Here is a 14,716-nt window from a genome sequence, read left to right on the forward strand (position 1 = left end):
GTCTTCTGCGGCTGACATTATACGCCCCGTAGTAAATGCGTGTTAACTCTGGGGTCGTGTCGCCAGTCTGACCGCTTCACCTTAAGTAAGAGGTGGGGCATCGTGCCGGTTACTTGTGGCGAATCTCCTCTAAATATATTTTACACTAGGCTGAGATCGTGTAGGCGCCTTGGAACTTCGAGGTAAAATACTCTTGTTACCTCTGGGCTGGGAAAGCCCGAGGTAGAACACTGAGGGGTACGTACGTAATTGCCCAGACTGCTGACTGGCGAAGGGGCCTGCTTGGCCGGGGTGTGCGAGAGAGAGAGAACTGATCCCGGTGACTAAATTCTCTCTCTGATTTCCTGGACCACAAGCAGTCACCGAGAGAGAGGGAAAGTGAGCGATCTGCTCTGTAGGTCTCCTCAATTTCTTTTTCTCTCCCCCAAAGGTCGCACACAGGAATAAGCCCGCCTGGCAAACTCAAAACAATCCCTCCCACCACCACCCCATGTCTTTTTCTCTATTTCCCCCAATATTTTATATATATATATATATATATATATATATAAAATCTTCCTCCATCCATTTGCCTCGATCATCGCGACCGGGAGCCAGGTGATTATCCTAATTAATGTCTATCTAATTAAATTACTGTCAGCGGTTAACCAATGGCAGGAGCCGTTTCATTCGCTCCGCAAGCAGGGAGATCAAAAGTGTGGCTTTGCTGATTGCTGCACGGTGTCAATTGGCCAATCTCTTCTCCTAGGGAGGGTGGCGGGGGGGGGGGGGAGGGAATCGTGGCTTCAGTTTGGGACCAGCCTTAGGTGGTGGGAGAAGCTGCTTTGGATACCTCGCCGACGAGGGGTCCCGGGATGACGGGCCGGTGGCCGTCAGGAAAGAGGGAGAAAAAATAAATTGCAAAGAAAGCCCCCACACCAAGCCTCCCCCCGCCCCACCCCCCCGCCCCCCAAAAGAGCCGCCCGCCGGTCTGCTTCGGGCAAGGCGCAGGCTGGGGCCGGAGCGATGCAGCTGGAGCATTGTCTGTCGCCTCCGTCGATGATGCTCTCCAAGAAATTCCTCCATGTGAGCGCCGGCGGCGGCGGCGGCGGCGGCGGCGCCACTTACCCGCCTGCCGCGGGCGGCTCCGAGCTCGCCTTGCACGAACATCACCACCACCACCACCACCCCGCCGCCGCCGCCGCCGCCGCCCTCCTCTCGGCGAGCGCTGACAACCTGGAGAGGAGCTCACCTCTGAAAAAGCTCGCCAGGGGGGGGATGACGAATCAGGCCGAGGCAGACAATTTCCCTGACTCCAAAGACCCGCCAGGGGACGCCCAGCAGCAGCAGCAGCAGCAGCAGCAGCAGCAGCGCGCCAAACTCTCGCCCGTCGTCTTGGACGGCGGCGGCGGCCGGGAGCAGCTCCGTCCCACCTTCGATGGAGCGGCTGCGGCTGCGGCAGCGGCAGCAGCAGCGGCGGCGGCGGCGGCAGCGGCCGCGGCGGATCGCTACCTGCTCTCGTCGCCCGCGGCGGCAGCAGCCTCCTCCGGCCAGCCTCCCCCGGCCGCCGCCGCGGCTCCCCCGGCCGCCGCCGCCGCCACCATGTTCCCCTACCCGGGCCAGCACAACCACGCGGCCGCCTTCTCCATCGCCAGCCCCGGCCGCTACATGGCGCACCACCCGGCCATCGCCAACGGAGCCTACAACAGCCTGCTCTCCAGCTCGGCGCCGCAGGGCTACCCGGCCGCCGGCTACCCTTACCCGCAGCAGTACGGCCATTCCTACCAGGGCTCGCCCTTCTACCAGTTCCCGTCCGCCCAAGCCGGGCTCGTCCCGGGCAAGGCGCAGGTCTACCTATGCAACAGGCCGCTCTGGCTGAAGTTTCACCGCCACCAGACCGAGATGATCATAACCAAGCAAGGCAGGTAAGCGGCGGCGGCGGCGGCGGCGGCGCCCGGCGGGGAGCGAGGAACAAAAGGATGCCAGCCAGGCGCAACTCAGAGGCGGGAGGATCGGGCGGCGGCGGCGGCGGGGGGGGGGGTGGCAAGACCGGCGGAAGGAGGAACAGCCCCGCGAACTCCGGCTCGAGGCGGCTCGCCCTGGCCGCGGGAAGATCGTCGCCTCCGGACAAGATTTTCTTCTAACTGATCTGCTCAAAACTCCCCCCTCCCCCTCCTCCTTATTCTACTTTTTTCTTCTTCCTTTTGTTTGGTTTGGTTTTGGACCACTCGAAAACCAGGAACCAGTCGAGGAGTTCGCGCCGGTGGCTGCTCTTTTTTTAAAAAAAAATATTCCAGAGGCAGAAAAAAGTGTTCTCCTTTTTTCTTTTTTGGTCTTTTGGGTGCTTGCGAAATAACCTCGTTCTTGTTTTTGTATGCTTTTTAAAAACAAGCGAACATACAGACCTTAATTATTTTCTCTCCCTAATTATTACGATGTTTTCTTTCCTAATTCTGACCTATTATTAATATTAATATTAGAAATAACTATTAGTAGTAGGAGCTTTAGGGTGATTTTGCGAGCCTTGAGAATTTCTACCGCGCTTCCTAGAGTCCAACGCGCTCCATCCGCGTTCCTAACATCGCTTCCTCGGGCGACCCTTGTGCTGGCAGGGAGCGACATTAGAGCCCTGTGCCCGCGGGTTTATTATCGTGGGGATGACATTTTGCAGGCGAGCGCCTCCTTGATCTGCAGCATCGCCCTGCGGATCCCCCAAAGCAAAGGACCTGAAAGTAAGTTTCATTGAAACCACGGAGACTTGCTTTCGGGTTAATTGGATTTGGAACCACCAAGGTGGCTTATTTCAAGCCATTGCGGTTATCTGAGTGCCCGGTCGCCCCAGCCCTCGGAACCAGTTCCCATCGGATCGACTAATTTGAAGGGAAGCATCCTCAGCCTCCTTGTAAGTAAGCACCAAGCCGGACCGGTTTGTCCTGAGCTCGATCCGGCGGAGAACAAAACGCGGCGACCGAGGTCGCCTATCCGGCGTACCGTTCCGATTTGACACGTTCCTCGGCAGGAGAATAACGACCCACTGAAAGTGAAGCACAAGATCTGAGTGAGAGGTGTATAGACAGGGATATCCTAGGGGTGTTTGCTTTTGTTTGTATTATTCCTATTTTACTCTTTTTACGAAACTTCTTTCTTTCTTTCTTTCCTTCTTTTTTCTCCAAACAGGCGAATGTTCCCTTTCTTAAGTTTCAATATTTCTGGTCTGGATCCCACGGCTCACTACAATATTTTTGTGGATGTCATCCTGGCCGATCCTAACCACTGGAGATTTCAAGGAGGCAAATGGGTTCCTTGCGGCAAAGCGGACACCAACGTACAAGGCAAGCCCGAGCCCAATTAACACGTTCAGCTCCCCCCCCCCCGCTCATGCACACGCGCGCGCGCAAACAACACACACACTTCACTTAGGTGAGAAGGCTTAATTGGAGCCTTGGCGGACTGGCTCAGACCGAGGGAGCTTCACAAAAGGAGGGGGAAAACTGGAAGGGCTGGCGAGGAAGGGCAGAGTGAAGGGCGCTCCATTTTTCCGCTTCTCTCCCCCACCCCCTTTCTTTTAATCCTTCCCCAGTTGGATTGTAATAAATAAATAAACGCAGGATGGGGAAACCGTCGCCGCTCCTGGCCCTGGGAAGTTGTTTCACGGGGACTTCTTTCCTTCTTTCCAAATGTTTTTTTTTTGTTTGTTTGTTTGCTAACGTGTGGTGTGTATGTGTGACACTGTGCGTGTCTTGCCTTCAGGGAACCGAGTCTACATGCACCCCGACTCGCCCAATACAGGAGCCCACTGGATGCGCCAGGAAATCTCCTTCGGGAAACTGAAACTGACCAACAATAAAGGCGCCTCCAACAACAACGGGCAGGTCAGCCGGCGCCCGAGAGCGCGCGCGTTTCTCGCTCCAGCCGATTCGCGGCTGGGGGTTGGGACTAGGTCTGTTTACAGAGCCCCCCTGAGCTTCGAGGAGACGGCGCTGCCGGTGGATCGGGCAGCCCCAAAGCCTGTATTGCTTCGCTTCTGAATGCAAACCCCCCGAGGAGCCAAATCCGACAGACCCGCTAAAGGGTTGTGTCGCCAGGCCATTTGCCCTCCTCTCCCGCTTTATAACAGAAACGAAGGGAATCTGATTTCATTGCTTTCATTCCCTTCTTTTAAATATATATAGGACAAAATCGAAAGGAGGCATCTATCCACTTGTTGTTTTTTTAAAGAATACATTTTTTTTAAAATCCCAAAATTAAAATAAATTTCGGGTGTGGACCAAGTAGAGTTGCAAAATAGCGGCAGGAATAGGGAGAACAAAGAGGAGATTTGCGCGCGGGGGGGGGGGCGATTTATCTCCGAAGGTGCGCTGAATTACTAGGCTTGAGGGCGGGGGTAGGGTAGGGGGTGAGCGGGTCCGCGCTTGTCCCTCCGGCGCCGGTTGCCAAGGTCGGTCAGAAGGCCCCCCTCTTCTTTTGCCTCTGCCAGGGGCGGCTGGCGGTGCTGATTTCGGTGGGGCAGTGATTCCATTCTGGGTTTCAGTCAGAATCAGCCAGAACCCTAAAGGAGCTATCCGAAGCGCTCAAACTGGGTTCAGCACCTTGGATAGCTCCTTTAGAGGTCTGCCTGAAACCCGGAGCGGATTTTCAGCCCCATCGAAACCGGAGCCGCCAGCCTCCCCCCCCCCCCCTCTTCTCCCCGGGCAGAGAGAGCGCCCGCCCCGCCCGCCCCGCTGGTCTTCCCTTTCCTCCGCCGACTCTTTCTCGCCCTCTCCTCCGCCCTCAGATGGTGGTGCTGCAGTCCCTCCACAAATACCAGCCCCGGTTGCACGTGGTGGAGGTGAACGAGGACGGCACGGAGGACACCAGCCAGCCCGGCCGGGTGCAGACCTTCACGTTCCCGGAGACGCAGTTCATCGCGGTCACCGCCTACCAGAACACCGATGTAAAGAGCTCGTGCACTCGCCTGGGCCCCGATTCGGGACTTCGAGGGACGCGCCGAGGCCCGCGGCGGGCGGGGCGGGGGGGAGGGAAGTCCGCCGCGTTTCGGAGAACGACGTGGCGGCGGTGGGTGGGGGTGTCCTCTGAGCCGGCTCCAAAATTCATTCCTAGCCCCGGAAACCGTCTTCGGGAATGGCGCTGGAGCGACCGGCTTGATCCTCTCTCCCGAGATCTGGATTTGGAAAGACAGTCCTTCCCCTGATTCGAAAGCTGGGAGGAGAAGGAGATGTTCCGAGGGAGTCGAGACCCATTTCTCGTGTCTCTTTCGGTGACCTCGGGCGCGAGAACAGCCCTTTCAGCGGGCACAGTTGTACCGCTCCGTTTCTTGGGGGAGTCAGTCTGCTTCGAACATTTGAAGTCGTGCGTATGTGACTGTACACACTGGGCCAAAACAGACAGGACCCTAAACGTGTTTCTAGCAGCTTTTCTTTCGCTTTCTTTTTTTACTCTAGAGTAAGAGCAGGGCCCCGTTCCGGATCGGGATCCTAGCGTGGGAGGTCGTGGGGGGTTTCAGACCCGGATCGGAGCCCTGCGCCTACTCTGGAGTAAAAGTAAAAAGAAGACAGAGTTGCTAGACACGCAGGCACATTTAAAGTCATGTCTGTTTTAGCGCGGGCGCGCGCACACACGTGCACATGGACCTCCTTCAGTTTTGTCCAGCTGCATAAGTAAATCGGTGGGTCTTGCCTTGTTGTTTCTGAATCACTCTGCTGTGGATGTCAGTGTTTAAGGCTGCAGTCCTACGCACACTTACCTGGGAGAAAGACCTATTCAGTTCAACGGAACATGAGTCTGAGTAGACATGGATAGGATGGCGCTGTTCGCCTGATTCCGAATCTGAACAGGGCAATCCTGTCCATGTCTGCTCAGAAACGGACGGGGGAAATTTACTCCCAAGTAAGTGTGGACCCTCAGAATGACTGTCTACCAATTCGATTTGAATGGCCTTTCTGCTGTCGTTTTCATCTCAGTATTTAAGATGAGCACAGCCTGCTCTGTGAAGGTCTGGCGCCTGGCATGGCAAAGCCTGTGAAACATCTTCCTCCCCCTCCCTCCTCGCAGACCGATCCTGTGCAGAGTTGCTCGGAAGTGAGTCCCGCTGAGTTCCAGGGGACTTGGGCCTGAGTAAGTCTGCGTGGGATCGAGGCTTTGTTCTGTGGCTTGGAGAGGAGGTTTGGGAGGTGCTGCTGCCATGCGGAATAATGTGCAAATGGAAAGGTGATGCGTTTAGACGCTGCGTTGCGAATAACCGCATTTGAGGGTTAGGTTAAAATACTTCCGCCCCATCGAGGCCATGGAATGCGTAGGGCATTGCACAGAATGTAGAAAGCGCTGTTCCAGGACGGGCGTTTGACTCTTCCCTCCCCTCCCCTCCCCAGATCACACAGCTGAAGATAGATCACAATCCCTTTGCAAAAGGCTTCCGAGACAACTATGACACGTAAGTCAAACCGACTTGAGTCTTTTATTCTCTAATGGCATCTAGAAATGTTAGCGACAATCGGGATAGCACTGGCAGCTCCCTGGAAAAGCACGTCTCACTGAAGCACGTTTCATTCCCAAGAGGAATGGATGCTGAGCTCCTGAAATCTGTCCCCAGGTCCCCTCTCCCCTTGGTGTGGGGGTTATATAACTGGGACGTGCCCTTCTGATCAGCTCCCGGCCTTGGGCGGGACCCGGCTTGCGCAGCCCTAAAACAGGGGCTGGCCGAGGCTGGCCGAGAAGCTCGTGGACGCAGGCTCCGGGCAGGGAATCCTCACTCTCACACGCGCGCGCGTTGGCCCTCCATCCCGTGTTGTAGTGCGCGAGGAAAGGGGAGACGGGTAGGGGGGCCTTTCACCTCCCGAGCTTCCCCGGTTCCCAGTCATGACAGTTGTGCTTTTGGAAGCGTGACTTCAGTTCTGTGGGTTCGTCCGGGTAGGGCGCCCCGTGCCTATTCATAGGCTTCTGGAAGAGAAGGCAGTTTGCTACGGTGGGGGGCGGGGAAGAGCTCTTGACACGATCCCGAATGCTCTGGGTAGGAGAAAAGTATCTATCTGTACACCAGAGTATCTCGTATCTATATCTAGTACCTACTATCTATATACTTCGAGTATCTGGAGTATCTATATCTATATCACCTTTGTATCTCGCCCTTCCTCCAAGGAGGGGACACGAGAGTCAATCCTATTTTCTAGTCACAACAACCCTGTGAGGTAGGTTAGATAAGGAGATCAACCCAGCGAGTTCTTCAGGGCTGAGCAGTGATGGGAGTGCAGGTCTCCCCAATTCCCAGTTCTCTACTCTGCACCACACCAGCCCTAAATATGCTGCTGGTGCTGCTGTCCGCAACGGGCGATTGCGGCTGCACGTTATCCTAAGCCCATTTTCTAGGGCACAAGTATTGGAATGGGACTTACTTCAGAGTAAACATGCCTAAGGTCGCGCTGAGAAGTTGTTTCCGTCCTAGCTTTAAAACGGGGGGGGGGGAGAGAGAGAACTATGGCCTTCCAGATGTTGTTGGGACTCCGACTCCCATCAACACAAGCCAGCATGGTCGATGGTCGGGGATGCTGGCAGTTGTAGTCCAACAATATCCGGACGGCCACGGGTTCCCCACCCTTGCTTTAAAACCACAGTCTGTGCTGTGCCTCGGGTTTTGCTGTCTGAAATCCTGACCATGAACAGTTTCGGCTGATAGCGGACTGTCCTTTGAAGGATAAGTGCTGAGTTCCACCATTTTTTTCAACACTGAAGTAATAATTCTGACAAAAGCGGGGGAGGGGGAGGTCCAATTGACTAGCTAGAATCAGAATTATATCTAGTCAGAACTTTCTAGTCGTCCCCCATCCCAAACACTATATGAGGTTTGAAAACCAGGTGTTACAAACGTGATTAAAACCAAAACCAAAAAATCGACCAAAGTTAAGCGCTGCACAGGTTTTTGAGTTACCCAGAACTCTTCACCAGCCCCTGAAGAATTCTGAGTAACTTCAGAGCGTGCCTGTTCCCGGAGGAACAAACGTCGGCCATGTAAAGTATCTTTTGCGTTTCTTTATTCCTGGCACGCCCAACTATCTCCTGTTTTGCCTCAAATTGTAAGCTGTGCTTTAGACTTTACGCAAAGCTGTGGTGGACTTCCCAGAGCCCTGATTCAAACTCTAGGCTTCCAACAGCTGAATCCGTCTGAGAAAAAACCTGCCTCTCTTCTATTTGTTATACTCCCTTAGCCTGAGGATAAGACCTGGGATAGCTGGGCGCCCCTCTCCCCACCCCCACCCCGTCGAGAATAGACACATGCAGCTCTTATCGCTCTGACGCTGTAAGAGGGGCGGTATTCCGAGAGCGGCTGCAGTTGAAAGAGTCGCAGACCTCGTGGGAAAGGAGAGACGTTCCTATCGAGTTCAGGCCCTCTGGTGCTGATGTGGGAACCCCGGAGGACTCCAGAGGGCGTGCAGCGCGATCCCACGCGTGTTTTTACTCGGAAGTAATTCCCACCGTATTCAGTGGGACTTCCTCCCAGATAAAGTGTACAAAGGATGGCAGGTTAATGTAGAATAGTCACCTGGCAGCCCCGAGGTGTCCAGAGCTCTAGAAAAATTATGCAGACTGTCCTGGCAGCGCGTGGCCTTTGCGAAGGGAAAAGGAGTCACCCAGCGAAGGCGTCTCTTGGATCCCCTGCCCCGCCTGAAATTAAAGATATCTGGGAGGAGAAATGTGGGCCGAAGCACAGGAAGGGATGCTTCCTCCTTCAATGAAGCCCACGAAGTTGACTCTTTCCAAGCCACCTTCTGAGGTGCCCTCCACATGCCTCCGACTACAACTCCTATCACCCCCGACTGGCTGGGGTGATGGGAGCTGTAGTCCAACACATCAAGAAGGCGCCTGCTTTAGATCGTGGTCTCCATCGCACTTTTAGAGCAGTGCATACCCAGCTTGGTAAATTCGGGCCTAGTCCAGAGAAACACCTACTGCGTCTTGGAATGTGTTTGAAGACTAGGTTGGTTCCTCTGTTTTGGGGCGGACCAGGAGGTTACCGAAAGCACGAATCTGTCCCGGAATGTCTACACGGAGACTTACCTGCGCGGGGGAGGGGGTTGTCTGCCATGAAAGGTTTTCCCTCCCCCGCCCCAAGCGCGCAATTATTTTCCGCAGGGGATTCCCGATTCCTTAACTCGCTTCAGCCACCCCTTTGCACGCTCAGTCGGGGTGATGGGGAAAAACGGTGAATCGTCCTTTTCTTCAACACCCCGCCCCCGGCTTCCAATGCGTGGTTGATTTTGAAAGTGACGATTTAAATCAACGTGCAATGTAAACAGCCCTGATCGCAAGAACAAGCTCGGCAAGGTCATCCGGAGGAGAGAGAAAAAGGGGCATGTTAACAGAACTAATCAGTGCGAGCCTTTGCCACCCATTACCGCGGCCGCATCGTGGCATGCACAGAACAAACACGGGCTGAGCAACAAGCGGGATCCGCTTCGCTGGCTCCCCTACTACGACCCCAGTTATGGATCCTGTTTCCACCGCGCCGCCCGCAACGCGCCGTTTCGTCAATTATTCGCGAGGGTGAGAGAAGAAAAGAAAGGGCCTGGTAGCTCGTCCGGATTGATTAATCCAGACCAAAAAGGGTGTGATCATTTGCCTGCCCCCTCAGATGCCCTCAATAGGCACTTGATGATCGGGGCGATTTCAATTGAGTGCCGCCTCTCGCGCGGCCACCGGCGCTCGTTAAGGAGCCTGTTCGGGGGAATGGTTCAGAGGCTGCCTCGCCCGCTGTTTGCAACAAATGGCCCCGGAGTTACCTGGGGAGTGTATTTAGGCCTGCGTCAGTTTGCTCTATTGTCAGACGTATTCGTGGAGGACGGGTGGGCTGCCCTGTTCAAAATAAAATATGCGCCCCGTCCTAACCTTGCCACATGGTCAAGGGGGTGGGGGTGGGGGTGCGGGCGGGGGCGGTTAATGAGCAACACGCATCCTGCCCAGGGAAAATGCCAGTCTAGTTTCTCTCTCTCTCTCTCTCTCTCTCGTGCCTTTGAAAAGGAAGCCTTTTAAATCAGAAATCGTACGTATGCTTTAGTGAACCTGACATAATCCAGTGTTTCCTTGTCTGGGTTAGTTTTCAAGCAGACGAGGACTCAGTTGATTGGATTCTGGGCTCCAAGCCAGGCAGCGATCCTCTTCCTCTCTGGATCTCCAGGTGCGCTGCCTTGTCTGAAGCTCTAGGCTTCTCGCTGTCCAGGGGCTGCCTTGATTTAAGGGGTCAGGAACACAGCCTTTTCGTGGGAGGTGCTAGATTACTTTCTGGGTCCCCGAGACTTTTAAAGGTCTCTTGGTCTATCCTACTTCCTAGATCCACCGGGCAGAAACGTAGACTTGTTCTGTGCTAGTCTCTCTCTGCAGAATAAATCCCCCGGATTTCTCCCGCTCCCCCTATTTGACTGCCCAGTGTTGTTCAAAAAATTGAAAACGACGGGGACGTTGTGAAGCAGCGGAGTCTGAAGCAAGGGACATTTCTTGCGCTCTGAAAAAGTGTGATGCTTTGCAATGATAAGTTACCCGTTGCTTTCCAATGATAAGTTTTGAAACTTGGGGCCGCTTGGAATAAAAGAATTGGGGTGATCTTTCTAGAACAAGCAGGGGCCCTCAAAATAAGAGTCACGTCGCCACTACACTTCGCTAGTCCGTATTGAATTTGTTCTGGTGCCTGCCGCCTCCATTGACCCTCTTTCTGGGCTCATCTCTCCCTCAGATGCACACTGAAATCCTAAACATGCTTATTCAATAGAAGGTCCAATTGAGCTCAATGGGGCTTGCTCCTCCAGTACCCGTGTTTAGGATGTAGCCTTTTCGGACTGGGGTTCCAGAATCTAGATTCCAGGGGCGTTATAATTGTTCAATCTCCCATTTCCTGGATTCTGGTTAAACCTCCGGAACAGCAATTCAGAGGCTGTGAGCTTGGGTTGTTGGTCCCCCTCCCCTTTTTACTGTAATTTCCTGTACCTGCAGAGAATCTAGGTCGGTTTCTGGCCCAACTAGTACTGGTTACCAACCCACCCTTTGATGGGCGCACGTCGCCCCAGTTTCTTCTTCTCGCGTAGCCCCTCCCTGCCGCTGGACGCTTTCTGTCTGTTCGATTCCCGAGGGCGTGTGCGCTGGTTTTGCCGACGCAACCCTCTCTTCAAGGGGTTTCGCCTGTACGGGGTCTAGAGATGCCCTTGACTAAACTACGGTCCTGTCCTGAAGACCTTTCTAGATTCTTATTCTCCCTTACTGATAGTCCCTATTTGCCTAGCTCCAGTCTTTTGGTTAATGGCTGTGAATTTGCAACAACAGCGTCTCCAAATAATCATTTATAAAAAGTTTTTTTTTCTTTTTTTGAAGGGGGGGGGGAACTGACTCGATGGTTATAAAAGGACGCGATTAAAGGAAATGCAGCAGAATTTAGAGGGTCCCAGGCTCAAGTCGAGTTGGCACCTTCCCCGCCCTCTCCAAGCTCCTACACCTTTAAAAGATGCCGGAGTAGCAGAAATTATCTTTGTCCCCATTACTGCTGGGGGAGAGAGGTTGACTGTCATCCGGGTGTTAAAGGGGGAGTAAAGTGGCCACCTTAGCACAAGCCTGCCTTGGTTGGAAACCAGGTTCTTCTGTCAACTTCCCCATCATGCCACTGTGTGTGCGTGTCTGCAGCAGGGGGAGATGGTGGTCTGGTTATGGAAGATCACCAAGTACTAAAAAAGGGAAGGAGCTCAGCACACTCTTTCCTGGATTACTTGAGCGCGCTTAGCCTAAACTACGGGTGGGCAACTTGTGCCCCCACCCAGATGTTTTGGCCTACAACTCCCATCAGCCCTAACCAGCATAGCCAATGGTGACGGATCATGGCAGTTGTAGGCCAACATATCTGGAGAACCACAAGTTGCCCACGTCTGCTTGAGGCCCTAGAAATGGGTCTACGCGGTTTAAATGGCAGGTTGAATCCTCGCGAAGATGGTGCTTATCCAAAGAGTTCATGGCAGCATTCATGGCCCCACCCTCCTCTTTCATCCTCACAACAACCCCGTGAGGTAGGTTGGGTTGAGACGTCATGACTGTCCTCAGGAAACCCAGAGAGCTTTCTGCCTGCGTGGGGATATGAGGCCGGGACCTCATCCCCGCTGGCGCCCCGCTCCTGCGCTTGGGGGGGGGGGCGAGGGGAAGGGGAGGCGACTGCCCCGCCGCGTCTGCTCGCCCAGCCAGCCAAGCCACATCCCTTCCTCTCTCCTTGTTTCCCCTCCCCGCGCAGGATCTACACGGGCTGCGACATGGACCGCTTGACCCCGTCGCCCAACGACTCGCCCCGCTCGCAGATCGTGCCGGGCGCCCGCTACGCCATGGCCGCCGCCGCCGCGGGCTCCTTCCTGCAGGACCAGTTCGTCAGCAACTACGCCAAGTCCCGCGGCTTCCACCACCACCACCACCACCACCCGGGGGCGGGCGGCGGAGCCGGCGTGGGGCCGGGCGGGCCGGTGCCCGAGCGAGGCGTGCCGCACCCCAACGGGCTGCTCTCCCCGCAGCAGGCCGAGGAGCCCGGCGCGCCTTCGCCGCAGCGCTGGTTCGTCACGCCCGCCAACAACCGGCTGGACTTCGCCGCCGCCGCCTCGGCCTACGACCCCGCGGGAGACCTGGCGGGGAACGCCGCCACCCTGCTCTCGTACGCGGCCGCCGGCGTCAAAGCGCTCCCCCTGCAGGCGGCCGGCTGCACCGCCCGCCCGCTCGGCTACTACCCGGACCCGTCGGGCTGGGGCGCGCGCAGCCCGCCCCAGTACTGCGCCAAGTCCTTGTCGTGCTGGCCCGGCGGCGGCGGCGGCGGCGGCGCCCGCGCCGCGGGCAACCCCTACTTGCCCGTCGGGGCCGGCGGCGGCGAGGAGCCCGACAGCCTGGCGCCGCCCGAGCGCTCCCCGCTGGTGGCGCCGCCGCCGCCGCCGCCGCCCGCCGCCGGGCAGCCCCCCGAGGACTCCAAGCCGCCCAAGGACTTGTCCGACTCCAGCTGGATCGAGACGCCCTCGTCCATCAAGTCCATCGACTCCACCGACTCTGGGATTTACGAGCAGGCCAAGCGCAGGCGGCTCTCCCCGGCGGGCACCCCGGCGTCCGAGAGCTCGTCGCCGCTCAAGAGCGAGCCCGCCCTGGCGCCCAGGGACTGCGACAAGACCTGCGCCAAGGACATCGGCTACTACGGCTTCTACTCGCACAGCTAGAGGGGCCGTCCGCGGGGGCGGGGGCCCCGGGGCCGCGCCCTGCCCCGTCTCCTCCCGCCGGCCCCTTCCGAAGTAGCCCTCGCCTTGCGCCGCGCCAGAGGCTGAGCGCTTCTCGGCAGGGTCGCTTGGGCGCCTCTCTCTCTCTCTCTCTCTCTCCCGTCCCGCCATCCACCCGCGCACGCGCAGTCTCTCCTCTCTCTCTCTCTCTCACGCACACGCACATAAGTTGTATAGCCGTTCTAAACCCACTTTAGCTCCACCAGATCCACGGTGGATGGAGCTGTCTGCACCCAAAATGAATGGCGAAAACCATGTCATCCCTTTCTTCATCTCTCTCTCCCCATCTCTCAATCCATCTCTCTTTCCTTGGCCCCCACTCCTACAATGGTAAGCATTTCCGATTTAATTGCTTCTCCCCTGACTTACGCAGTGGAAGCTGGTGGTTCCGATTTCAGTGGGGCTGAGAATCCATTCTGGGTTTCCTTCAGAACCAGCCGGAACTCTAAAGGGGCTATCCAGGGTGCTGAACCACATCCCCAAACTAGGTTCAGCACCTTGGATAGTTCCTTTAGAGTTCCGGCTGGTTCTGATGGAAACCCAGAATGAATTCACAGCCCACCCGAAATCGGAACCACCAGCCCCCACTGGGCCTAAGCAGCTGAAGCTTAGGACACTTATTTTGTCGCTCCCAGATCCTAACGCGTGTAGACGGAATATTGGAACTTCCTTAATGCAGATTAGTTACCCCTTACCCCGCTTTTGGCATCCTGTGTGAACTGGTCCTCGCACTCACAGGGATTCCCCACTCCCTTAAATGCATTCCTGTAGGGCAAGTAGGAATTCTAATCTTCTTTAAGACCATCTTAAAACATCCATCCTATGCACACGTCTACTTGGAAGTCCCATTAAGTTCACTAGGACTCCTCGGTCTGAGTTAACATATTTGCGGCAAAAGCCTATGGGTGTTTATTTGGAAGCAAGTCCCACATTGAGGCTTACTCCTGGGTACGTGTGAATGGGACTGTAGCCATACAGTGTATACCCCATTGGGAGTAAGCCTGATGGAATTCAATGGGTCTTCTGGGTAGACATGTATAGGATTACACTGATAGGTAGGATCGGGCAGTTAATGTTTTGGAAATGGAACCCAAAGGTCGAAATTATTCCGCATTGATGAATGTGAGCACGAGGCTGGCCAAACGATTCGATATTTTGTGTGGCATTAATTTCAAAGCAGACTTGTTTTGGATTCCCGGAGTGTCTCCCCAACCCCCAGTGGCTGTCCATTTTGTTGAAGACTACAGTCCTAACCATACTTACGAGGTGCCATGGAATTTAGGATGCAATCCTATACATGTTACGACAGAGAAAAAGTCCTGCAACTCCCAGCATTCCCCAGCCATGCTGGGGAATACTGGGAGTTGTAGGACAGTTTTCTTTGGAAACATGGAAAGGATTGTGCCCTTAATGGGTGTTACCTCCAAGTAAACGTGGTTTAAGATCGGATTGCCAATGGGTGACAACTCACAAAC

General features: G+C 55.5%; 1 protein-coding gene across 1 annotated transcript; it reads left to right on the plus strand.

Annotated features, from left to right (window-relative positions):
• Window positions 1-1,005: 1,005 nt before the first annotated feature.
• TBR1 (T-box brain transcription factor 1) lies at window positions 1,006-13,184 on the plus strand. Its single transcript, XM_084804431.1, has 7 exons — window positions 1,006-1,437; window positions 1,567-1,904; window positions 3,157-3,311; window positions 3,730-3,851; window positions 4,754-4,912; window positions 6,348-6,409; window positions 12,230-13,184. The coding sequence occupies exons 1-7, from the start codon at window positions 1,006-1,008 to the stop codon at window positions 13,182-13,184; spliced, it is 2,223 nt and encodes a 740-aa protein (XP_084660557.1).
• The last annotated feature ends 1,532 nt before the right edge of the window (window positions 13,185-14,716 follow it).

Source organism: Heloderma suspectum, chromosome 1 (assembly GCF_057233095.1).
Source record: "Heloderma suspectum isolate Gila_16-S chromosome 1, 16-S_ref, whole genome shotgun sequence".
Classification (NCBI taxonomy): Eukaryota; Metazoa; Chordata; class Lepidosauria; order Squamata; family Helodermatidae; genus Heloderma; species Heloderma suspectum.